Source organism: Embiotoca jacksoni, unplaced genomic scaffold, assembly GCF_022577435.1.
Source record: "Embiotoca jacksoni isolate LCO1_2020_lvr unplaced genomic scaffold, fEmbJac1.0.p SCAF_18, whole genome shotgun sequence".
Taxonomy (NCBI): domain Eukaryota; kingdom Metazoa; phylum Chordata; class Actinopteri; family Embiotocidae; genus Embiotoca; species Embiotoca jacksoni.
The window spans coordinates 7895942-7922757 of record NW_027185318.1 but is presented as its reverse complement, the minus strand read 5'-3'; the positions used below and the strand labels follow the sequence as shown (position 1 = coordinate 7922757).

Here is a 26816-nt window from a genome sequence, read left to right as displayed (position 1 = left end):
AATTGATACACGGACCAAGACAAGGTCTTTTACTGATTAGCAAAGACACAGCGAGGGGTGTTGCGTTTCACAATGAGATTACCAAGGTTAGCATGAACCAAAGGTATTATTTAAGACTCAGCACCCCCGAACCTAAACTTCTTCTCTAACATATTGTTTTCCTTGTCTGGATTAGCTAGTCTCACCAAAGCTCACACAGATGGTGGTAGGCCATGACATATCTTATTTAAAGGTGTAAAAATCGAATACAGGACATTTCCCATTCTTAAGTGTTTTATGGGATACTAGGAGAACAAGATGCCAGCCACACAACTGTTTAGCTGGAGGGCAGACGCAGTCATGGCTATTTCCATAATCAAATGGGTTTGCCATGATCCCCAGCTCCTGGGTTCACTTGTCAACTTTGATGAATCTTCCGCTTCCATCGCTGCTGCTCCAATTTACTGGGACAGAGCGGGAGACAAGAGAAGGAGGGAAGACGAATAAGAGGAGTGTGAGTGAGTGAGAGGGCGGGGGGGTGGGGGGTGGGGCGACGAGACGAGGCCCTCACTGCTTTCAAACATTTGGATCAATCACCGGATCGTTTACCTGCTAGCACGATCTGCCCAGAGCCTGCATTACTGCGACTGCCTAACATAAAAGACGGATTCCCACACATCAACAACAAATTGTCATTGGCATTCCATTTATGAGCCATCAAATGCCATCATATCCACTCCGACAAAGGGGAGCTCCATCAGGTTGGACGGGTGGCCAGAATCTTTTAACAAGCTCGTCCCCATGAAGAGAACTCGCTCCATCCTCAATTCATAAAGCCCAGCCAGCATTTGTCAATTTGAATATCAAAAGGGGCTAGCATGGGGCCCCTTGACTGTTAAAGGGAGACTCCCATAGCTTCTACCAAGCAGGTGTGTGATGATCAATTATTAAGGATCCCACTCTGGTTACTCTTAGTGGGAGGTGGAATTGGGGATCTGGGGTTTTGTGGTGGTGGGGGAATGTCTTTCTGTGTTCAACCTGGATGGGGGAGAGACAGTGGAGAAGGGAGAGCGAATACTATTTACATAAAATTAACAGTTCAAAAGAATGAGTTCACACACCAATCAAACTTGTTAATTGACTGTCAATGGTGTGTCCCTGAATATACAACACAACTACATTATTCATCTTAGGCCTTGACAGGGAAGACAGTCCAATTTGCATGGGCGTTCTAAACGTGATCAACAACCACAATGCCACATGCATTTTTAATAGACCAGAGATGGGATCCTTTAATATTCATAAGGGTCAAACAATTGCATATGACATTAAACTTTCTATAACAAGGTAAGTATTTTTCAAATTCTAGCCTTAGAAGTCTAAATGGCCCTCAGAGAAAAGGGAGAATGTGCTGTCTTTCAGATGTTCACAGTGAATCAACGTCATATGTTCAAGTTAGTTTATTTCACCTCTTTCTCCACTTGTTTCTTAATAATATTTGATATTTGCAGGCATAATTCAAAGTGATGATTAATATATGATTTAGGATTAATTTGCTGATCCAAAGTCATACAAATAATAATAAATAAATAATAGCACCATTAATAATAATTAAAAAAAAAAGTGACTTCAAAACTATTTTACAACAGTCTTTAAGCTAAACACACTTCCAATGAACTCAACAACTGAGCTCTGTCTGTGTGTTTTTTCTTTGTACTTTATCAACCTTTATTCCATGGTTAAAACGCTATGATTTTTCTAATAAACCCAATGACATGTCCAAAGGTCAGCAGCCTCAAAGACGTTCCTTCTTTCCAAGTCTGCGAGGTGCAGACAGTAACATATATGTAAATGTACTCAGGAAGCGCCAACCCTTAACGGTGTCTCGTTTCAGACTGGTGTGTCTGAGGTGTTTCTAATTGCAGTTTTTGTCAAAGGGCTTCCATGAGATGACCAGACAGTGCTAGACTATATTCACATCGGTGTTGGAGCCCTCTGGGCCCCCATCGTGTTGAGGACGTCTCCAAGTGTCATTAGCGGAGCTTTGGAATGGTATAGATGAACTGGGCTGGCCTGGATAAAATGACCTGGTATTGACGAACAGTCAGGTTTTTCTGCCTGGTTCCAAGGACAGAGAGAGGTGGAAAACTCCTATCAGATATGCTAATGGTCACATTTCTCCCCATTGAGACCTCATGCATAATTTAACCAGGAAAATGATAATACAAAATGTGTAAAATAGGTTAAATTAATATGGTGTAACTTTTCCCTTATGCAAGGACACATGTGGCCAGGCTAAAGGGGTAATGGCAGCGCAGTATCGATTACAATGTGGGCGATTAATGCAAAATGTAATTAATATTTGTGATATGTTCATTCACTGAGATGGTCCAACATCTTTTAAGTGTTGTTTACAGCCTAACCATAGAGTTCGGGTAAGTATATAAGCCCCAGGCCAAGTATTTCCATTGCGGGTAAAAAGATGATTTTGGAAAGATAAAATGTTAAAGGATGTGTCACCAGATTCAATCCCAGGACGTTGTACTTACATAGAATGTGCAATCTAAAACTCAATTTGACAAAGCTGTAATTTACTTTAAATGACAAACTCTTTGGTTTACTTTTAATCCCTTATGGAACATTCTTACTATATTTGACCAGTTTCAAAATTTCTGTTTTAACTATTTTCTCTAGAGTAATTTTCCTCTATTTTGAATATTTTAGGGTTGGCAAATAGCTGAAAATAGTTCAAAATGTGGGGATCAAAAAACTGAGGTTGAAGTTTTGTTGAATGTATTTAAGTGCATATATTATTCCTGCTTTTTTTGGCTTGGATTTGATATGCAACGACCGTTTAATCCTTGTGTGGTGGATGGCAGTTTGTCAGGGATGTGTGCTGTGATTTCATCTTGAACTGGCTTCAAGTCTGTGGGGTTCTTTCAGCATTAGTGAATTCAAAGCAGATCACGTCTGGGAGTGGGAAATGATAAGAAATGGGCTCATGTTGTGCCGCGCCCTGAGGAAATCCTGCCTCTTCTGACACCTCATTTCTACAAATACAAACCTTTCAGGAGAACCACAACATCTCTCCCTTCTACAGAATCTTTCAGCATGTTAGTCTTCTCATTTAAGACTTCATGGGAAAGAAGGAAAAAGATATTTCCCTTTTTTTTTTTATTCCATCCCCCTTTTTTTTTTTCCTCTATCTAAATTTTTTTCTTCCTGTTTGTGCTCCAGTTTGAGCCTAACCCCTGTATGCTCAACTGTCACACAACATCAGTGTTACTTAAACAGCGACATAAATAGCAGTATGAAGTGCACAAAGAAAGACAAGTATTAGGCCTTTCTGAATGCATGCTCTCAGGTCTAAAACTGCACATTTATTCAGAAAACAAACCATAAACATATGTTCAAAACAAGTGGTTATTACGCTGACAAATTTGGAAAAATACTCAACATTACACAACTATAAAGAGCCATTATTGAGGCAACGTGTGGTCAGTCTGAGGGACAGTGGCCTTTGCCCAACCCCCACCTTCTATAAGCTTATGTGTGTTTTTCTTTTATGCCTGTTATGTCTGCCCTCGACGTGCCCACTGCACAGAGATTGAACCGTGTGGAAGAGTAGCACTGCCGTGTCAGCTCTGCTCAACTTTATGCTGGTCAGGAGCTGCCACTCAGTACAATGACCAAGGTCGGAGGAAGTCTGACTGCTGGATGCTCAGGGAGAGACATCTGAGTGTCAACAGGCATGAATAAACAAATAAAGGAATATTTCCACCATCATAAAAAAAGAAAAAAAAAAATCAATAAAATAAAAGCAGTTTTAAATGGTTTTGTGTTTTCGGGTGTAAATCTACTGTTTCTTTAATGATGTTAAAATAAAGAAATGGGTTCAAACAAAACCAAACAAATACCCAAAACTGATAAAAAAAATAAAATAAAATAAAAAAAAAAATTGTCTGCTGCTGGGGAGTACTGTGCCACACAAGAGCTGGGCTGTGAATGCAGAGTGATGGAGGGGCATGCTTTTTCATTGCGTTAGGCAAAATGCCCTGCTGCCTTCAACTGTCCCGACCTCACATTTTTTGACAAATTGGTTGTGAGGCTTTTACGACTGATGCACATATCGCAAAAATCATTTCTGCCAAGCTTCCTCTATGACCTGCCCGTGGGACATGACAAGACCCTCCATGCATCGCTCTATCAAGCCGAATCTTTCCAGGACAATGCAAATTATGACAAATTCCATCATCCTGCATTATGCGCTTTCCCGCTAATCTCCCTAATTCGAGAGAATCGGGGAGGGTCTCGCTGTTTCGGCTGAGGGGCATGTTGTCTGATTGAATGATGCTGAAACTGCAACCCTCATCCCCCGTTATTTCTCCTTTTCCAGCTGTGACCACCTCATCTCTTCTGTCTTTTCATATTTGACCTCTTTGTGACGCTACATTTCTTAGTCTGGCTGGTAATAGAACAGCAACTTAACTTCACCACGACTGACGGTTTTACTTTAATGGTCGTGCCTCAGCTTTTTTTTTTGTTTTTTTTTGACGTGATTCATTTGTGCCCAGGTTAAGTAAGTTTGTGAGTGAGTCTCTGTGTGTGTGTGTGTGTGTGTGTGTGTGTGTATATGCAGAAAATGTCTATTCTCAATGAGACAGTGTGAATGTTCATAACAAATCATCCTGTGCCCCAGCAACATGAAGCTGCTGGTCCAGAAAGAAACATCTACTGTGTCCACATCCAGACACATCCCACACAGTCTCCAAAGCCCTGTTGACACTATTTTGCTTGCAATGGACACAACATGTAGTTCAGTATTCACGAATAAAAGATGAATAGCAGACAAACAAAACAAAATAATACACGACAGAATGACACAGAGAGACAGCGCAGAACACACAGAGGGACGTAAATGAAATGTAGTCCCGCTTCATCTCAACAGATGGCAGTATGGCTGCATTAAAAAAGGCAGCTGGACTGTTGTACATACAGTATAAACAGTATAAAGTCCGCTCAAACCATGGACAGGGTAGCTGGACAGTCTCCTTGGATTACCTTCTTTGTTTTTAGTTTTTTGGCAAAGTCAAAATATTCACATAAATAAGCCACAAATTCCTCCAGTGAAATATAGCAATGGATGAAGGAAAGTCAGGGAAAATAAGATTAAAATCGTACAACTAAGTATTTGGACATTCCATTGCAATAGTGTTTGCAAAAGTGTTTTTCTATGTTTATTTTATGAATAAATACTGAAAAATGTCAGTAAAAACAATAAACAGTAAAAACTAAAAATCAAAAAGGTAAAGATTAGACAGTTTAGAAATATTTGCTTAAATGGATCCTGGAATTAATAAATATATATATATATAGATATATATTTTTTCCTAAAAAATATGCACTAAAGAGCATGATAATATTCCTCCTAGAGACAACTCATAAAACACAATGTACTTAAAATGTCCCTGGTAAAAAATATAGCAAATATTTTTTTATGTGAGTGCATCAAATTCAACTTAATACATTTTGACAAGTAGAAAATATTGTGTAGTCTAGATTATATTGAATGGACTTTTTCCCTGAACATCTCAACTTCATTATATTACCTATAATACCTATACTTGCAGGGCCTGACATCCCCTTACATAATAAATCTATAGTATCAATAATAAATATATATTAAAAGTGAACATGCTGACATGACCAAAGGGGGAAAAAACAGGAGGCTGTGTATCATTCATCAGCAGCAGTTTTTACCTCAGCAAAGCCTGCTTTGATAGCGTTTGAACAAATGAATGGAAAGTTACTGTTCCATGGGAAATTTAGAATGAAGTGAGAAGAAGAACTAAATGAACCTCTTATCTGCGGTACTGCTAAAAAAAAAATATATATACTTAAATAGATAAAAACAGAGTGCCAATGCTACCACACTGTTTCATGTGGATGTAATAATCAATTCTAACCTGCCACTTTTAATGTGTGCAACTTGTGGAATCGCAGAAACACAGGAGAAATAATTAAATATATAATCTACATTATAATAGTAGCTTCCTTAGATGCCCCAACTGCAGCGAAGTGCTGTACAGAGGTGTATGTAGGCGAACCTTCTGCACGGAGTCATTAATAACTCTCAGCCTGGGTCGGTTACAGTGCTGGTTGGTAACACCCATCAAGCTTTCTTTTCTACATTTATGATATGCTAGCAAAACATTTTATAAAATCGGACACAATTTTGTTCAAACCTAGTTTAATTACTTTACTGTATCTGTATCTATTGTTTTGGATAAGAGATTCTGTGTAAGAGTAAAATGTTGACAAGGTAAGGGGGTTACATTTCCTAATGCCGTTCCCTATTAGTGTCTGTATGTCACCACAGCAGCATGTGTGGGTGTTGCTCCCTGTATTGTTCACTCTATATTTGCCACACGTGTAGATTTCACAAGAAACCTCTTCCAGACTCTCCCTATCTGTATGTTTGTGTCTATTGTGTGTGTGTGAGTGAGAGTGTGTGTGTGTGTGTGTAGGCCCTGTCAGCTATGCCCTCTCGTCACTACAGGGGGAAGAAACACACCCGGGCAGTTCTGAATATAGTGGCTAGTTACCATAGTAATGGGATGGTCATACGTCTCTCCCCTCTCAGACAGTGATGGGAGTGGACAGGACACGCCGCTATGCTTTTTATCTATGCATTTGCTATTCAGTTATTTCATTCCACAAATAAAAAGTCGAGCCATCCCACCTCTCCTCTTTCTGTATTCAAATAGAGGGGTGAAATGGGAAGTAAATAGTTGGATATGGGGTAATAATTCACACATGGGACTACAAATAATTGATGTGTTTTGACTGAGTGTTTGTGATTGCAATTGTAATAGTGCGAGTGTCTTGGCAGATGTCTGCGGTGGTGGGATCTTTGCATGACGCTTTTCAGATGCCTTCTTGATGTCTCTGAACCGTTCACCCCTCCACTGCTCATCAGCTGTGACAAAGTGAGAAACAAACAAGGATCCACTCACATAAACAGACAGAGACACACACGCACACACACGCACACACACACACACATACACACACACACATACCCATGTAGCCTGCGGTTCGCTCAAATTAAAAAGCCGAGTCTACCATTTATCAAATGAAATCATAGTCGTGCACCATAATCGATTATATTAATCTACATACCATTAAATATTCTGGTACATTCCCTTCATATAGATGCCAAAATAAGAATTATTTGTCATAAAAGGTGTAGTACAGCTATTTGTAAATCTGCAAAGGTTTCCATTCACCAAAACCACCAGAGACCTCCCCTCCAGTTTATTGAGGGATCTCAGGTCCTGCAAAGATCACCTCGGTGCTACATATGTACCTGTTTGTTCAACACACACACACACACACACACACACACACACTGTTTAAATAGTTATATGTGTACCTCCACATGTTTGTCTGTATCCTTTGTGCATGGAAGAGGAAGAGGGATGATCGCTGTGGCTATCCTGTCCCTGCTTCCCTTGGCTTGTTGACATGAACCAAGGCAGTCAGGCACCAATAATACATGAAGAGCTGTTCAAAGGCAATTAGGATCAGTTGTCAGGGCCGGGCCCATTAATGAGTGGGAGTGTGGCAGGGGCCGAGGCAGAGGCGCAGCGCCGGCGAACGCGACCGCCTGAGAGTCGATGCACTCTGACAGATCCAGTCCTTCCCCTGTCCTCGCCTGGTACAAGCTGATACCAGCCTGCGCCCACGTGGTGCTGCAGCAGCAGCAGCAGCAACAACAACACAGGATAATGTGGCAAAGAGTGCGCTGCCTTCTGAAAATGACTACTGCCATGGCAGGTCAGCCTCCACGTGGTCGCAGCAGGGGAGAAAAAGGGAGGGAGGGGGACCTGGGAGAATAGGGCTGGAGGGAACATAATTACCCTCGCTGCCGTCTATCTCCTTCCCATAAAACTGCCCCCTCATCAGATTAAAAAGGTGGTCTGATTTGACCTCTCATACATGTGCACACATGAAGAGGCACCCGATCCCATCCCCCCCGTCCAGTAGCCGCAGCACTGTCCTGAGACGAAGCTACGGCCATGTGTCAGAGCAGATAGATCGGGATGTGGGGACGTGTTAGTGGAGGGGGAAGGAAGTCCTGATTTCATTCCTGCATACAAGACAGTGTACATACATGTTGTGGGAGTACGAGCAAATATTTAACAGCATTTGTCAACCAATATTAAGGTACTGATCGTTTGAGTTAATATGTGCACACTGAATTGCCTATTTTGCTTGTCTTTGCATACATCTTTATCTATTTGCATCTGACTGCGTATTGGTTTGAATGCCACGAACGTCAGCCGTGAGTGCATTACAGTGAGTCACCTGTGACTCCTTTTAATGGCCAAATCAGTTTAGCTTGTCACACAGCCAGAGCCGATCACAGAGAGCACACAGGTGTATGTGTGCATGTCTGTGTGTGTGTGTGTCCTTGTAAGACTTGGCCTCGGGGCATACAGCCGACATGCCACTGCGGAAAGGTCTTACTGGGTTTGATCAGTGTGTTTCGTGTGTGTCCGATTCAAGTGAAGACAGTTGACCCTGGTGTTTGGATAGGATGAGTAAAGCCTACAGAGACGGAGTCAGGTGAAGCACGCAGACAGGAAGTGAATCAATGCGCGCTCGGGGGACAGAGGCTCTGAGGTGAAGCTTTACTGTCAGTCAAAACCTTTTCTGACTCCAGACAAAAGGCTCGCCTCATTCCACACAATTCAGGCATTCAGAAAAAGGAAACAACCAGCCTGCTCTGCTAGTGCCTTCAGTGAAATGAAAAGAAAAAAACAAATCTGTGTTAACATCCTCTGCTGCAACTCGGAGCAAGTAACAACACGTGCTAAAGAACACCGCAGCTTTGAGTAGCCTTCAGTCTCAAACCGCTGAGCCTTCAAGACCTCATTTTTCATCGACTCAATTACTCGACAACTGTTCCCCTCCTGGCCCCACCCCTCCCTCCTCCTCCTTAGTTGGGAAGCGATCATTTGTTCTTTTATTAAAGTTGATAACATCCCTTGCATTGTCTGAGCGTGCACGCCGGAGAGCCGCCCCTACTGTTCTAGCCTCCAGCGTTTCGTATTATTGGTGCATTATTTCACACATGCCCTCCTCTTTTATCAAGCACTTTTGAAGTAATGTTAATAGACTAGAAAATGTAGACATTTATGAAGTATGGGCCATGTTTATGAAAAAATCCATAAAGTATGACAGGAGAGAGGTGAGATAAAAGCAAGGTTTTAATAGATTATGGCAAACAGGGGAGAGGCGTCAGATGCTGACAGGCACTTCCTCCGAGATCCCTCATATTTTATGGGATTAATTTTGTTGTATTAGAAATGAAGTTAAATGTCCTAATTAATCTGTTCGTGCTGCATGAATACCTCCCTGAACGCAGATGCATGCACACACACTGGCTTTTGGCTAATTACTCTTCTGTGATAATTGAGGTGGATGCAGTCTCTAGATGTAGGCTGAGGAAGTTTGGGGAGGTGGGAGGATATTTGATGTGGTGAAGGGGGCGTAGCTGGACTTTGCACGTGATGTGATAAAACTAAAGCACTAACCTTAATTTCTGCCATTCATCACACATTTTTTTCGCTTAAATTCCTAATGAAAAATGCTGTAATATATCTGCATCTCTCTTTTAAAACACAGATGGAGAATGAAAGGTTAAACGTATTTTCTTTGGTGTGCTCGCGAACGAGCAGACTCAGCTGCTTTTACTGTGTAACCACAAAGTGTATGTTCAATTTAGTTTGGAAATTTTTAGCACATTTCATTCCCACATCTCTCATCTTGTGCTTGCTGTCACTTTTTACTGTAAAAATGATGCTTGCTAATATACCCTGTATACCATTTGAGATAAACAAAATCTAACTGAGACTTCAAACAAGCAGGGAAAATACATTTCTACCTATTCTGTCCATGCAGTCGTTCTCTCTCTGGTTCCAACGTGAGTGGCCCAACCTCACCGTGACTCAAGTTGACCTCCTAACTCTTCATCAAAAGAGCCAGACAAAGTTCAGCCCGTTGTTTTTAGACATTTGGACTCCCGTAAGAAGATTATTCAAATTCTACCGCCCGCCTCACTCCACACCTCCCTTTGATGCTAATTGGCAACGTCAGCGCCACTTCCCTCCTCGAGCCTCACAGTCCAGTTTGACAATTTTCAAAATCCAATGCAAATCCTATCACGGCCTCATGCAAGACAATCTTCTACAATATTGACTGTCACTCACAATTAGGGGAATGAGGCAAGAGGTTAGTGCTCACCAGCAACCTGAGGCTAGCGCAGTCAGCTCCCCAAACGCACCCCACAGAATCTGATCAGTGAGTATAATTTCCCAGCAAATATCCCAGGGGTGAGCCACTTACCTTTAACAGGAAAGAGGAGATGTTTAACAACCATTCAACTGATAGTCTTTCCATTCAGACCTGGTTTGGCTATTGTGTTTGCTTCTGTAAATGCAGCTCCAAAGGGAATGTGACCGAACCGGCAGCAATAATTCAAATAGATGTGGAGAAAATCCTGCACTTTAAAACTCCTCTCCTCCCGCTAACTCTGACTTCAGTAAATGATTGACCAATTTCATCCATCTGGCAGCTACTAATCTTTTGTTATTAGTACAAATGTATGTCTGTGTACAAATGTGGAACATTGCTGGATTAAAAAAAACGACTGATGCCCTTTTTTCCTGCCATTATGTTAATGGACTAAATTGTTTAAAAGCTCCTTCTAAGAAACAACTGAGAGAAAATGCAGCAATATCTTTCACTTCTTTTAAAAGCATGCCATTACTTGGCTTCTGTTGTAATGAGAGAATCTGTTTTGATATTTTACTACAAAAAAAATGGATGTCTGAGAACGTCCTTTGTTTTTCAATAAATTGATTGCTGTAATAAAAGAGTGACATTTCTTGTATCTTAATTAGATTATGCAAATTGTGCCTAAAACAAACAACAGCTACATTTGCATTAGATCTCTGATAAATAAGGCAGCCAAACAGAACAATTAGTGACAAGAACTTTGATACTACCACTCACTCACAAATGATTTGATATGATTAGACCACGGTGACTGCAACCTCTAAACACGTCAATCAAGCGCAGAACAATATGAAACAATGTAAAAACAAACCATAAATTAAATTACTGTCTTCGTCTTTATGGCTCGCGGCTTTAACCTAAACTGACGTTATATTACATATCAACATACAATACACCAAGAGGCCCGCAGCTTTGACATTATAAAGGTTAACTAATTCTCTAAATCAAGTCAGATCTGAATCTGTCAGCTTGCCCGGCCGAGTCGACATTAAGTCAGCTTGCCATTTCCGAGAGCTGAAGCTGGGAGACGTGACAGGCCGAGCAGACAGATGAATAGATGGAGGGAGTTTGAAGGTCCAGCATCCATCACATGCCAATCCGTAACGCCGGTCCTCCGTACCAGCCCTCAACGCGGAGACCTACTGTAGTTAAGTCCTGCAGGGCCGGAGTGCCATGTTCTGTCAGTCGCCATGTGCTGTCCCTCAAACTAGTGGACACTTGTCAACAGAGTGAAGTGGTCCAAATATAGCTGGACATTGATCAGTCCATAGCCCTTTTGACTACACTGCATTAATGCAGGTAGCATTATAAAGTTCTGTCAGATTCATGAACAATAAAGTAAACAACTAACTTTTGTTTGAATTGTTTGACAAAGGTGACTGATTTTCACTTTTATTTCCCCAATCAGGCTCAACTAATCGTGTCACAAAAACACCTCTGCTGCACAAAACTGACTGCACTCCTTGGACACAATGAAGATCACAAATTCATCCTTGAGGCTTCTCAAGTTCAGCCCCCCCTTCCAACCCTCTGGTACAACTGGGTCCTTCTTTTATTTACTAATTCTTGAATGTTTAGGGCTCCAGGTTATTCGGCCTCAGACAACAGCTTTTCTGTCTCTGTTGCCAGAGCCCTGTCGTCATGGTGTCACACGGCAACAGTCACCAAGGAAAACTGTCATTAAGATGGGAGTCAACGTGGTCCTGGTGAGAGGAGGGGTGGGGACTGCACGCTTGCTCACAGCAAGGGGCTAATTGTATTAATATGTAAAACTCTGTGGCTGTACTGAAGAGTTGTTAATACATTTTTGATCAAATTAAGTCATTGTAGCGAGGAGGAAGAGGAGGAGGAGGAGGAGGAAAATGAGGAGGAGGAGGAGGAGGCACATTGAGAGACCATGCAGGGGTCGTATGAAGCGCCATGAACAGCTCAGAGCGAGCAAAACTCTCATTGTTTTCTCAAATTGCTTTGGATATGAATGATCATTAGAGGAATGAGAGATTCGATGGCTTTCCAGAGGCGACAGCACACGCACACAGCTGACTTCCATTTCATGTCTCAGTGAGACTCCATTGAGGAAATCAAACACTGCTGGCATGTTAAAAGCAAATCTGACTGTAGGTTACATCTCAGGAATCCAAACTGAACTTCAGTGACACACTGGTGAGATATGCCGTCAAGGTCTGAGTGAATGGCTAATCCACACATGTTCTCACTCATAGACGGATTTGGCTGCAGGATCAAGGACAGTGTGGAGGAGATGGACACTATCCTTGTTGACAGTACCTTGACAAGTGTAATCCTATATAATACACACTGGGTAAACACAACACCAAGCCAACCGTGCAACCACGGCCCACACTTCCTCTGCTCTGCCTTTGAATTCCACATTCTTACTGGGTTTGAAACAATATGAAAGAAGTTTGACTTGTAGCTTTACAAACAAGTGCAAAAGTGGTTACAAAATGCCCGCTATGAAAGGGATAGATATTTACATGTATACACAAAAGTAGTGATGAGAACAAACTATCACACAAAACAACAATCACATGCATCTGCTCGCATGCATCTATACGTAAACAAAAGACAAAAGAGATCCACAACCAAGCACTGCATGTAAACCCAGACATTTCAATTGGCTTGTATGAGTGAAGCATAACAAAGATCATAAGAATCATCACACGAGTTCATCATTCAGCAAATTAATCCTCGATTATCCTGTAATCCATTACCGACCATGTTTTTGTTTGTTTTTGGCTCGGTTCCAACCAGAAAGTAGCTATATCATTTTCAAATTAGTTTTTAATCAAGAACCAAACTATTCATGAGAATAATAGATCTGAAATATGAATACAAAAATAATAAATGTCCTGGGAGAATAGGGCTGGAGGGAACATAATTACCCTCGCTGCCGTCTATCCCCTTCCCATAAAAGTGCCCCCTCATCAGATTAAAAAGGTGGTCTGATTTGACCTCTCATACATGTGCACACATGAAGAGGCACCTGATCCCATCCCCCGCAAAAAATTATAAAAAAAAAACCAAAAGAAAACATAACTAACAGGGTGCCCCATCCTTAGACAAGACGGTAATGCCAAATTTATCACTGAGTTTTCCTCAATTTTTAAAACAAATATTTTGCTTCTGACTGTTGGTCGCAGAGCAATTAATTTGAAGACAGTGAGAATGACAGTTACAGCTAGCTGCAGCCCTACATGAAATATTAGCCTCACTTAATCATACACTTTACTTTATGGCTGCCCTGCACACCAGCAGCACCGTTTCCCTGGTGGGGCTTTCAGGGTCTTACCCTGAGGGCCTGGCTGTAGGGCCCGATGTTGGCTGGGGCCCAGTGGGACAAGCTCTGGACGTGCAGGGCTTCTCTCTGGCGGAAACAGCCTTCCTCCAGGGGCTCAGTCCAGTCATGGAGCAGACAGTCCATCTGCAGGAGCTGAGCGGCGGGTAGAGGCGCCTGGACGCACACCCTGCATGAAAACGAGGTTTTTTTGAATGAATGCAGAGATCATTACAACTTAACAGGAGAATAAAAATGAACATGAAACTTTGTAAAGGTGTTCCCTGAGATAAAAGAGAAACAAGGGTGAAAATCTGCATGCGTGTGTGCACCTTTACCTGGCTGGTGGGTTTCTGTCAAAGTGTTTCTTATAGACTGTATTGAGTGATGAAAAGTCTTCCATGTTCCTCACATACAGGTGAACCAGGACAATGTTCTTCATCTCCCAGGCTCTGCTGTTCAACTCACCTGGAGACAAGCAGCTCACAATAAGTGACGGTAACACATTATGTTATTACAGTAACATAACCTCACCTCAGCTTAGCAAAGTATGCAGATTTAGTAAAAGCTTATCTAAACTGACAGAAAACAGTTTACTCTAAATAAATGCATATTTATGAAGGTAAAATAGCTCAGGGTTGTGACCAAATAGAAGTGCTACATTGGCTGTACTATATCTCTGGTTGTACATGGTCGGCATTGTCAGCAATTTCATGCAACTGGCTCTTTAAGACTAGTTGTTTGGTTTACATCTACAAGCTTAGTTAGTCCTGGTTGTTCTGTTTTTGATGAAATGAGTTGCATCGACTCCCACTGCAACTCACGTGATTGCCACAAAAGAAAGTCAAAATCCAGGCATTTACTTTTAGGACTGCTTTCAACAGCAGATCGGGACTGTGTTGTTTCACTTCAGCTTAAACTAGCAGGTGTGCTGCACCTAGTATATAGTCACTCACCTGTTCAAACAGTCATCTAAATGCAGTCACCGCTGCTTTTAAAAGGTGGATAGTTTAGAACTTTTGTCTGACTTTGAAATCTATTGCTTTAAAGTGGTAATGGTGGTCCCCCTTCTGTACAGTCTAACGCTGCATGTGCGTACATCGTAGCCTTTGGATGCAAACGCAGGCACAAGGGCTCAAAGCAAAGCCTTTCTCCCTACAATCATTTGAAAGAGCTTCAAGTTTGTTTTTCCTTTGCCAACACTAGCGTCTCAGACTACTTCGCCCTCATACAAAGAGGTTGTTCATTAAATATTAACTTGTTTAATATTGTCTCTGCGCTGTGAAGGCTGTTCAGCCAAGCACCACGATAAACATTAAATATGCTTTTCATCTTTCGCTCCTCTATCTCCATCAAAAAAAAAAAGAGAGAAAGAGAAAAAAGATACACTGTAAAAGCGTGCACCATTAAACTTCTGCAGGGCAAAAACGATAACCCACCCAGCATGCCTGTAATATGTGTGTGTGTGTGTGTGTGTGTGTGTGTATGTGTGTGTGTGTGTGTGTGTGTGTGTGTGTGTGCGCGCATGTGTGTGTGTGTGTGTGTGTGTTTGGCTTAATTTGAAGTCTTGTCCTTGTTTGGTGGCCAGCTCGCTGTACCGTTCCTGTGACAGACTGAGTCTTTGACACACTGGGTTTGCCTGCTGAGCTGACAAGCACTTCTGAGTAAGGAACGACTTCTCAAGCTCTGCTACTTCTCAGAGTGTGTGTTTTAGCCTACACAGCAAGGAGAAAGAAAGACACCCAAGGGACAAAGAAGTTTTCCCCATGTGGTTCTCTTCATTGTTTTTCAGGGCTGAAGAATGGAGTGTAGTAAAGTAAGCCCTGTAGAATTTGTTTTACTGCTGCTTAAATCACCCCTGGAAAAAAAAGAATTACGTATCATCTCCCCTTGATCATATCAAAGATGGAATTCTTATTTGATTGAAGAAAACATGACTTATTAAAGGTTAGTTTACTTGTGTGTGTTGTTCTGTATACCAGAGAGGCAAAAAAAAGAATTTTCTAGTAGACCCATGTGGTTTTTCTTGTAGGGATATTTAAAAGTGTGTCCACAGCTCTGGCACGCCATGTTTTCTCAAAGTGCTACGAACATTCCCCTCTTCACTCTTTTCCCTTACTTTGCAGCTGTGCAAAAGCTGCCGATGTCTGGCCCTGGATCCCGGCGTCTTGGCTCTGAAGGCCATTTATGCCGGAGATCCACTGATAGCCTCTGGAGCTCCGCGATGAGCAGGATGGACGGAGGTCTGCAGGAGACACAATACCACAAAGAAGGGTTGACCAGTTGGGATTTCCACAAGTACTCAGCTCCAGAAACAGTTAGTCATCCTATGTTTGTAATGCTTGATTCAAATAAAACATTTAAAATAAGTATGCATTGTGTTTTTTTTCTTCTTCATTTATAACCATGACGTGCTGTTTAAGAGGTATTTCATGCATAGGTGGTTTATGTCAGAAGAGAAATTCATTCAGGGACTGTCACAAATACCCGGCCTAAGTGACAGCTCATGTCAAATAGTCATTCAAAAATACTAGCATCATGATGCTGGCCGCATGACACAGATCCAGGGAGCACACGCCACACAAAGATATCATCTGACACATACAGACATAAATACACACTCATGCATGCATGTCAGGACGCTCGTGTCTCAAAATAAATTAATCTCACCGTGGCCCCGCTGACAACTAAGGTCACAATTTGATGTAAATTCTTGCTGGTTGTCTTCAGCTTGATCAGCATATTCCACCTCCTCAGTCATCTTGTCAATGGCGTTCTGGCAAGGACAACTACCATGGGGCAAAGCGCTCGCCACCACATCCTGCAATAAAGCACCACAGGGAATACATCAGGCCAAATGCCCACCAAAGAGCGCCAGGCCTTTCGCAAAGACAGACAAAACGCTGTATAATTAGCCAACCTTTTCCAATGTCCCATCAAGTGGGCTGTGTGTGTGTGTGTGTGTGTGTGTGTGTGTGTGTGTGGGTGTCAGTCTTTCATGACAAGGACCCAGACGCACATAACTTCAAGGTGAATGAATATGAAACAACATGCTAACATATTCGTGGCTCAGGCGAGTAGGGAGTGGTGTTTTCTGATACTGTAGATTCAATCATGCTGGCTGTCAGTCAAAGCTCATGACTGAATTGGGGAGACATGTTTTGGATTTCACCTGTTTTTTTTCCTCTGTTTACTTATACTTTGCCTCTCTGCTACTTCCTTTAAATAACAAATCATTACCATTCTCTGAGGCATACATATTACCTGCCAAACCCTGCTGGGGTGTCACACATTTAAATACATATTTCATATTTCTTCAACTTGCGCCTCCCCCCCCCTTCAGCCTGCCCAACACTCATTCACCCCCCTCATCTGCTGTCAACCGCATTAGGCCATATGATAATCAAATTAATTATACTTCAGCCCCTCTCTCCTGGCCAGCATGAAAAATAGCTTGACTAGCATTAACGGAGGGCAAATGATGGTGGTCCATCCCCACCCCCTGAGCTCGGTGCAGTTTCGTCTAGTGCTGGTGTCACCGCGGATCTGTCACCCTGACGAGAAGAGCTTCAGAAGGCTGAACCAGGGCAGGTTCTCCCCTGGTTGTCCCCCCCCGCCCTCCCTCCCTCCACCTCCTCCTCCTGCTCTTGCAGGCCCTGATTTTTCCCTGCTCTTCCCCCAGCAACCTAGCGGGGGGCTAGAGGGGATGTGGGAGCGTGCGAGCATGTGTGTGTGTGTGTGTGTGTGTGTGTGTGTGTTGTGTGAGTGTTTGTGTGATGGGGGTGGGAGCGGCAGTGTGGGGAGTAAAAAAAAATAAAAATACATAGCTGTAGGGAGCGAGGCTGCAGGGTCACGGAGGTTGTGGGATGGGGGTATGTTTTCTGTCCATAACCATCCCATCCCCCATCCAGCGTGAAGATATACATACATGAGGGCTACAAGCAGGAACGCACTCTCTCTTTCGCACACAAACAAACACAAAAGCACATTATTGCGTGATGTGCAAAGAAACACACTTGCAATTTGCACACTCTGCCCCGGAGATGTGTTGATCCCTCTGTGCAACCCTACACTCGTAACGCACAGCAACTAATACACCAGTATCAAAGGAGCACTTTACTGTTGGAAGGAACACTAATTATCGAGTGGGCTGCTTATTAAACCAGACAATTTGAAACAGAGTAATTAAAATGACACCTAAATAAGGTCAATGTTTCCGTCGCAGCTTTCTAACATTGATTTAAGGATTCTTAAGACGTCTGTTCTTGCAGGGAAACTCAAATGTTTTCCACTCGTTTGGCCTGTGAAGCCCCATTCAGCTTCTAATTTACCAAAAGCCAATTCTTACTCCGTCCCTGCAACCCTTGCTTGTGTCCGCTTAGCCAGCTACCTGAATGCGAAGCGCCTTAATGTGAGCAGACATGTTTATTAAGCTGGGCCTAGTTTCCGGCTGCAGTGAATATTGCAGACGTCAAAGTAGGCCATGTGGGGCTAGAGGAGAGAGGGCGAGGGATGAAGGGGAAGACCGAGAGCGGAGTGTGTAAGAGAGAGAGAGAGAGAGAGGGAGAGAGAGGCCCTCTGGAGGTAGATCTGAACCCTGCCTCGCAGTGCTGTGTTTTCTCTTCTCCTCCACAAAGTTATCAGACACCAAAGGGTTTTGTTCTTGTATTTGTTTTGCCCTGAGAGGAGTTCTAAAGTAATCAACCCCAAAGCGACACAAACTTTTGCTTGTAAAAATGATCGATTGAGCATCGAACGGCATTGATCTTAAACGTTATACTCGTGGAAGTTTGACTCACGTCGTCTTTGTTCTCCGTGTGCATTTCGGTCAAGCGCAGGTAGCCAACTGGAGCAAAGGCATCTGCTGAGTGGATCACTGTCTCTGCTGTATCACTGCACAAATGCACAAAAAACATCCATTTATTCTTGGGGGGAAAAAAAGCAACACTTTCCAAACAGACAGGAGTTAAATACAGAAAAAAAATGTTAAGGCAACAAGGTTAAAATACTTCACTTACATAACTATCTTCTTTTTGAAGAGAGGACAATCGAGGGTGAAGGTTTCATATTCACCTCCTTCTCCACAAATATGGACTCCATACTTCTGGGAGAGCTATTCAGGGAAAACAAAACACCTCATTCACACACTTAGAGATTCATGTATTTCATTCAAAAACAAGTCTTCTTTTCTTTCTGTCATTTTTCATTTATTTTAAGTCATTTTGATGCCAATTTTCAACACAATGTTTAGTTTAAAAGTTTATAAACTGCAGTCTGAAACAACATACTGTAATTAAATTAGTAATGGCTCTACAACTGCAAGGCAAAGATGTAAAATTTTAATATATTCTTTAATAACAGACACAGCCACGACCACAGGCGTGGAAAGGGTTAAAACGTCTTGCCAGCTCCAGGGAAAAATACCCAGACCGATTGCAACACAGTGGATCGTACAAGAATGTGAATTGGATGACTGGGATATTTTTTCACAATAAATCACCAAAAGCAGAGCAGTGAGAACACAATCGTTGTGAAAGAAAAGGTAAAAGACAATATATACATATATAACATATTTCATTGTAGTATCAAACTTTGAATTTAGATGAATAATTTTAAACCGTTTTAGGACCGTCATCCATGTCGAACATGAAAATCAGGCACACATTGGAAGTGCTGAAAGTACTGAAGTCAAGAGTTTAACAGGGTGACAGAGAATCTACGAGCCTCTGACCTGTTTCAAATAGGGCTCCATGTCAGCCAGAGGGTTTCCTAAGTGCTTCTCTGGATCCAGGCCTGGCACCCACGTGGAAAACACACATATGAATACATACAGAGACAGAAAGACACACACAAACAGAGTTGCACAGAGATAGAGAGAGAGAGAGAGGCCTGATCAGGAACAGAGAACAGTGATTGAAGATGACAGGCAAGGAGGTTTATGGGCAGTCGCACAAACACACACGTAAACCTGCACCCTGGATCTATTTGTTTGACTTTGCAAGTAGTGTACACAGATCTCTCCGGGTAAGGGCAACAGTTTTCAATTGCTGGCCACAGACACCCCCCCCCCCACCCCCCCCCAACACACACACGCACACACACACACACACACACACACACACACACACACACACACACACACACACACACACACACACACACACACCCCATACCTCCTCGCCCACCACCCCCATCGAGTTCCCTTTGAGAATATAAACTCTGGAAAGAGATCTTGTTTATTTGCCTTTTCCCTCCCCTTCCCCTGAAATGGTGCATGGAAGTGACTCACAGGCATGGGAGAGAAAAGAAGAAAGGGGAAGAGAAGGGTGGTGGAGAGTTTTGTATGCATACGCAGTGGTGCCACACTCCTAACATACAGGCTCACTGGCCTTCACTCCCCCAGACAAAAAAAACCAAAACAAGTGAAGTCAACCAACCAAGTAGCCGTCGAGAAAATTAAAAAAAAAAAATAAAGATATCCAAATCTAGACCCTGGCCTCAACGAGATGAGCACTTTGATCAGTCTCATTTTGGGATTATGTACATATTTGCAGCAATAAAACGGTAAAAAAAACAACACTTTCTTCATCTTGATGAGGCTGAGAGGATTTTTACTCCTTTGTGACACTTAGTCCCGGTTTTGTCTTGTAGTCACCGGTTTCTGAGGGCACAGAGCTGAACTCCATCTCACCCATGTCGCGCCTTTCATGCAGAAAGTGCTGCCTACGTTTTCCTACTGCACATTCTTCGCTGTTCTGATGGAAAACAAAAGCCCCGAGCACCAGGTGCTTTCTACAAAGAATAGAACAATAAAAACATAACAGGACATGAATGTAAAATGCTACATTTTAGGAAATTCCAAACCAACTAGTTGTATGCCGCCGCCACCGCACTTACAGCAAACACCAGATTGTTATCTACAAATATAAGTAAAATTACTGCAGCCAAACACATCTGGATGGTTACTTGTTAAGGCTAGACTCATTCTTTGACATTTTCCATTTGCTCTTTCTGTGACTGCCTATTAATTGATTGACATAATCATTAACAAGTAACTGATGACCTATTCAGAGTGATGTGCAGTTGTGACAGTGATGCCATCGCAATAAAAAAAAAAAAAGTTGCTGAATTGGCCTAATAATTTCTCTGAAAAATCCAATATAGCTCTTCTATTCCCGAGACATCACGTGGTCCTGTTCATCGGCATGCTCATGTGTTTAATTAAAGGAACAAAGTTAATCGTAATGTGAGAATCTCTCTTCTTCTCATGGCCTGACAACCTCAAAGGTTAATGTGTCATCTGTGGGCCCCATGGGGAGCAACGGATGGGAGAGGGGAGAGAGAGGAGAGGAGATGTGAAGGGAGGACGTCGCATCCCATCCCGGGTTCATCTTAATCCCAGCTGTGCCTCTCCTCCGGGCCCTCGGTGGTCCAGGACTACGGGGGAGAGAGAGACGGAGGGCCACGGCAGCGGGAGGGAGGCAGACAAGGAGGGTAGGAGAGAGCGTGGAGAGGGAGAACGAGCGGGCCCTTATTCTCTTCCCAGGGGATCTGTGGTCTTAATTAGTGTGAGAATATCTAATCTCAACATCCTCTCATCTTAACCCTGCCACAAAGGTAATAAGGAGGGAGAAAAAAAAAAAGCATTAAAATTCAATCCAATTTAAATATCCTCTTTAATTACTCATGCCTTTTAACAAATTTTAATAATTGGCTCCAAATTGCTGAGGGGATGCCGCGTTTTTTAATATGTTCATTAACTTCACTGCTCTTAAATAATATATGACACGTGATTTGATATTTACAAGGAGGGAAGAGGATGACGGAAACCTGGTGAGACGGGAGCGAGTGATAAAATGATACAGCGGTGGCATTAATGTGGAGGCATTTCTCCCAAGACTACTTAGCACTTGTATGAGTGTTTTCTTAATTGAAGTTCCTGGCTGACTTCAGGTTACTCAAACCATTTGGAGACAAGCAGAGGTGGAGTGAACTCGCACTTGTACGATACATGCTTTTGCGAAGTCTTTTGAGTAGCCAGCAGTGTGAGCCTTCAGCGATCCAACACCACTCATTTACATGATCTTCACATCTCTGTCTCCTCTGAACCTGTTTTACAACTTGACCTAAACCCAATTACCTAACCTCATTATGCCACATTAAACCCAAATAAGCCCACTAGAAGCTGCCATTAGTCTGCCGCCAGAGACAGCGAGACCGCACTTTGGAGAGAGAGGAGCTTCCCTAAGAGAGACGGAGAGGAATGGCTCGCCTTTAAAAGGGGCTTTTTACTACGTATTATCCTATAAAACTCCAATTAGATTCGGTGAACTTTAAAACCAGGGAGTCCAGTAATGAGGGAGAGCATTTTTTAAAAACACTGTCGACATTTAGGGGGTTGAAATTAAGGAGGAAGAAAAAGTTTACCAGGAAGCCGAGAGCCATTTAGACAACTGAGTTAGTCTTTATATTGGTGTGAAAAACAGTAAAAACTTCTTATTTTTTAAATTATTTTGTGCACATTATAAGACATAATAGAAGTTATCATTATAGAAAAATACTGGAGAATCCTTTGAATGTGCTTAAACATTCACCACAGTCAATTCTTGAACCAAATGTTCTCAGATCAAGTAAAACTACATTTTCCTTCTTTGATTTGGTGCTATATAAATACAACTGGATTGAATCTGACCTCTACAGAAAGTGCTGCTCTCACTTCTACCCTTCAAGACGTCAATGGCAATTATTTCCAGAGTATAATTTTGCACTAATTCTCTTCAATAATCATGATCGGCCTTTTCCCACCTTGAGGTTGATTCGTGTAAACCCACAGCACTGAGTTACCTATTTAATTGAAACGGCTTGCGATTTTGCTTACTGAGCCTAATGCCAAATTAAAAGCCGGGAGATTCGAGATACTGTCTGAGCTGAGCTGAGCGCAGTATCGCAGACATCCGCGGGATGTCTTAAGATCTGGCGTGCCAGCTGACAGCTCGGCTTTAATCCCTGCCTTCAGAGAGAAAAGGCAGAGAAAATTGGATTCATGATGTGTAACATTTTAGCCTTTAAATGGATGAAATAAGCATCTCCTCCCTAGTAGGTGAGCTGCATCAGCCTTTAAACAACGCGCTCAAAGACCTGCGCCAAAACAATAGCTGGTTCACTATCACCTAATCTTTGTAAGGCAGACAGAGGAATACAGAACGGAGAGGAAGAAAGAAGGGGAGGGAAGTGGCACGCTACAAAGGATGATAAGATTAAGGTTATATGTGAAATTTGTCAGGCTCTTATCTGAAATTCAGTGTCTATGAGCAGAATAATAGGCAGCATGAATTGTGCAGCAATCGCAGCAAGATGAAATCTTTTCAGTCTCAAAAAAATCAAAAGAGGAGCAAGTGGGAAAATTTAAAACCACAGAGAAGTGGCCAAAATTAACTTGTGGAAATTAATAAATACATTTTTCTGTTTGAGAGGGAACTGCAACTACAGTTCAATGTGTGGCAAGTGGTTTAAATAAGAAAAACAATCACTGCCCATCATTCTTAAACTATCTAAAGCTTCAGGTACACATTGACCACTCTACAGTACAAACTGTTCAAAAAAACATCAACAATCAACATGATAAAGAAAAAAGTCACGAGCAGGGAGATTGAAGAATTATCTAGGTATGCAACTTTTTGCAAATCATTTTGTGTTAGTACATGTTTTGTTATGTGGATGCAATTAATTTGCGTTAAAAAGCAAGAGTTAAGAACAGTGAGGGATTATTGCAAATCCATGGTCGGCACCTCACGCAATCACCTGTTTTCATCTTTCTCTTGCATGGAAGCCTAAAAATGCCCAAAAATGGAGTCGTATTAGTAACGGTACTAATCAAAATCAGACCAAGAGAATTCTTACTTAATGAATGGTCTATTGACATTATAGCTTAAACCATTAATTCAACAATAGACAAACAAATGAATCCACAGCTATTTTGATAAGTAGTTCATGTTTTTTTTTATTTTTTATTTTTATTTTAATTTTTTTTAATTTTAGTAACATCTTCTGCTTCTCTTCCTCCTTTGTAAACTAAATATATTTGGATGAGTAATCTGAAGATCTGACCTTTGGCTATAGAACATTTTGACCATAAAGTTTATAAAGCAAATATTCACTCACTGTAATTTTGATTGTCCTCTATGAGTGTTCAGAACTGACTGAGCAGAAAGCAGTTGAACCTGACTGTAGGCTAAACTTACAGTATGACCACAAACTAAACTCTAAAGTCAGAAATCACATGTTTATTAACAGCCTAAAAAACCCCTTTCAATAGGCAAGTAGCAGTGGGCTCGTTGGCCCTAAACAATGTCACCACATTTCAGGGTATATCTGCGATATGAATATTATAGATAACATGACAAGATACTGAAAAATGATCAAATTCAAGTTGTTATAGCTTTATATAATATCATAAACGTATGAAAATTTGCCTTCAAATATTCAGTAAACACTCGACAGCAAGTCGAGTTGTTTGTAAACAACAATAACTCAGTGAGACTTCGATTATATATAAAATATAAAAGCTTTCAGCAGTGCTTGTTGTTGATGTGCATAAGCTACGTATGTAACGTCTATTATACTGCTATGCTGTGCATAACGTCATTACTTTAACAAGTTAATAATTTATAGTCGTTCTTTGGTGCTTTACTGTGTTACATAAACGAATTGATTGACTGAAATGATTAAAAGCTAAATTGGTCTGGGTTGGAGGACAGACCACTTAAATCCTGGAACAAATTGCATCATGTCTTTTTGCAGGGATTGATAATACGTATAATGTCTTATAGCATAAAAATATCTTCTGTTTTGTTTTTCAATAACAAGAAAAAAAAAATCTCTGAATTGCTCAGTCTTCCACACTGAACAGGTTTTAGTAAATTCTTTTTAATGTCTTTGACCATTAATTGTCCTTTAAATATATATTAAACTATAATAAACGTCCTTAAGTGGTGAGGTGATCAGCGGAAGCAAATATGTGACATAAATTCCCCTCACAGCACACAGGCTGTGCTCGTGTGAAGGGTAAAAGATCATGCAGAGATAAAAGGTTTTGCGGCACATAGACCCTGATTTCAGACATGCCAATTATCTCTGGAGCTGAGGACCAATTAACTGTTGAACCGGTGGCCTGATACTCACCTGCACTAATCAATCAATTAACTAATTACATTAATATTTAATACAAGCTTTTGGAATTGCCAATTAGCTCAAGAGATATTGCATTATAAAGAGATTGTTTCCCAACAAAACTATGCATCTTCCTTTGAGGAATGCTTCTTTGCTAATTAGCGGCATTTTCTGACATTCATAGGCTTCGACTCAGGTAGTTGAACTTACTTCCCTGCATGCAATTTGGCATCTTCAAAGACTAAAAATCTTCTTTTCCCTCTTTGGTGGGGTTACGCTGCCATCAGCACACAAATGAACACTTCTGGAGAAATCAGTTAGAGGCTCATCCTGAATTTGGACAGCTGTGTTTTCACTACAGGGATGTGTTACCAACAAGAAGAAGAAAAGAAGGAAGGAAGGAAGGAAGGAAGGAAGGAAGGAAGGAAGGAAGGAAGGAAGGAAGGAAGGAAGGAAGGAAGGAAGAAAGAAAGAGAGAAAGAAAGAAAGAAAGAAAGAAAGAAAGAAAGAAAGAGAGAAAGAAATGTGTGCCTGAATTAATCACAGCTGTCTTTTGTCTCTATTGTAAGTCGCTATTGTAAGTCGCTTTGGATAAAAGCGTCAGCTAAATGAAATGTAATGTCTTAAAATAAAATGAACCGATCAGATTGTCATCTCTCAATATTTTTAAAAGACAGGTTTCGGATTGCTCTTATAAAGCCGGACGTTCCAAGTAGTAAAAAATAATCCTTCTCCGCACAGGAAACAAATCTGCTCATGCACAGATTGAAAAGACTGATGAACACAATAATAATTGTAATCTTTTTTTTATTTGTATTATCTTTTGCATGCTTGTGTGTCATGTACAATGTACCTTAGCACATCTCATTTTAACACCAACACACCCGTGTGTGCTAAGATGGGCACAAGTGCTATTTTAAAGATGTGGGCGCTGGATGCAAAACTGTGTCGAGCAAAGACTCGTACATTGCACTTGCCGTCGCTTTGTGCAAGGGTGTATGACACAGCCCAGTATATCCTGAGCTGCTGTGGCTGTCAGGTCAGATGCAGACTTAACCTTTGCTCTGTGAAAGTTGTTTTTTTGTTTTTTTCTCCTCATGGGGTCTGCTCAAGTAAATCCCTCCAAATCTCTTTCTCTTGCTCTCCCTCTCACAGACACACAAACATAAACACCAAAGGCCACCAGGTACGCCCTTCTGTCACCCAATCTCCCCTAAACAGCACACCTCACTGCTCAAACCTGCTTCCACCAAAGCTGCAATTACATGAGCGCTGCCTGAAACGCCTTGGGCGCTTGCACCCCCATTCAATTCTCTGCTTTCTAATTACCGCTGCCTTAGGACAGGTGAGAAGTCATGTCTGATAAGATCTTTTCTTTTTACCTGTAGCCAAAACACACACGCACACACACTCACCTCCAGTGGGAGGCCAAGACACACACTCAAAGGCACCCGAGGTGATTTTCCTTTCTAATTATAATCTTCAAAAACATTTTGAGAATTTGCTTTTAGACGAAGTTGTGTTCGGCGTAGAAAGCTCGGCGGAGGTTGCAGGGTTAGAGGGTGACAGTGAGATCGTTAAGGTGGGGTGAAGAGTAATTTAGCATTATGGTTGACCAATTAACATTAAATACAGATTTAGATCATATTACAAAAATTTAAAAAAAAAAAAAAAAAAAAAAAAAAAAAAATTTGACTAATAAACAATAATTAAAATCACGCATAAAAATAGGTAAAAAAAATATGGATTGTGACCTCTCCTCTGACGGGCATCTGACAAGTTTCATTATTTATGACCAAAATGTCCTTGATCAAAGCCATTACAAATGAGAAATGGCTCCAGCAAATAAAGTACCAAAGATAAATGGCTTGACAACTACATTCCACGAGAGGTTATTTGAGCAGCGTTGAAAGATATGCAGAATATCCTGCTCGGCTCTGCGGGTCATCAGTCAGCCGGCGACCCCTTTTCGACTGATTGCTACCAAAGGTGACAACAAGCACTTAAC

The 26816-nt window shown here is 41.6% G+C and overlaps 1 protein-coding gene across 2 annotated transcripts in view; it reads right to left on the bottom strand.

Annotated features, from left to right (window-relative positions):
* Window positions 1-26816, bottom strand: part of dph6 (diphthamine biosynthesis 6) — a 55928-nt gene that overhangs the window by 12664 nt on the left and 16448 nt on the right. For both annotated transcript variants that reach the window (XM_069152497.1, XM_069152498.1), the window contains 7 exons: window positions 19371-19432; window positions 18658-18752; window positions 18439-18532; window positions 16310-16460; window positions 15759-15884; window positions 13978-14107; window positions 13655-13829 (listed from right to left, as the gene is read on the bottom strand). In XM_069152497.1, the coding sequence (XP_069008598.1) occupies window positions 13655-13829; window positions 13978-14107; window positions 15759-15884; window positions 16310-16460; window positions 18439-18532; window positions 18658-18752; window positions 19371-19432 (833 nt within the window). The remainder of the gene's footprint in view (window positions 1-13654; window positions 13830-13977; window positions 14108-15758; window positions 15885-16309; window positions 16461-18438; window positions 18533-18657; window positions 18753-19370; window positions 19433-26816) is intronic.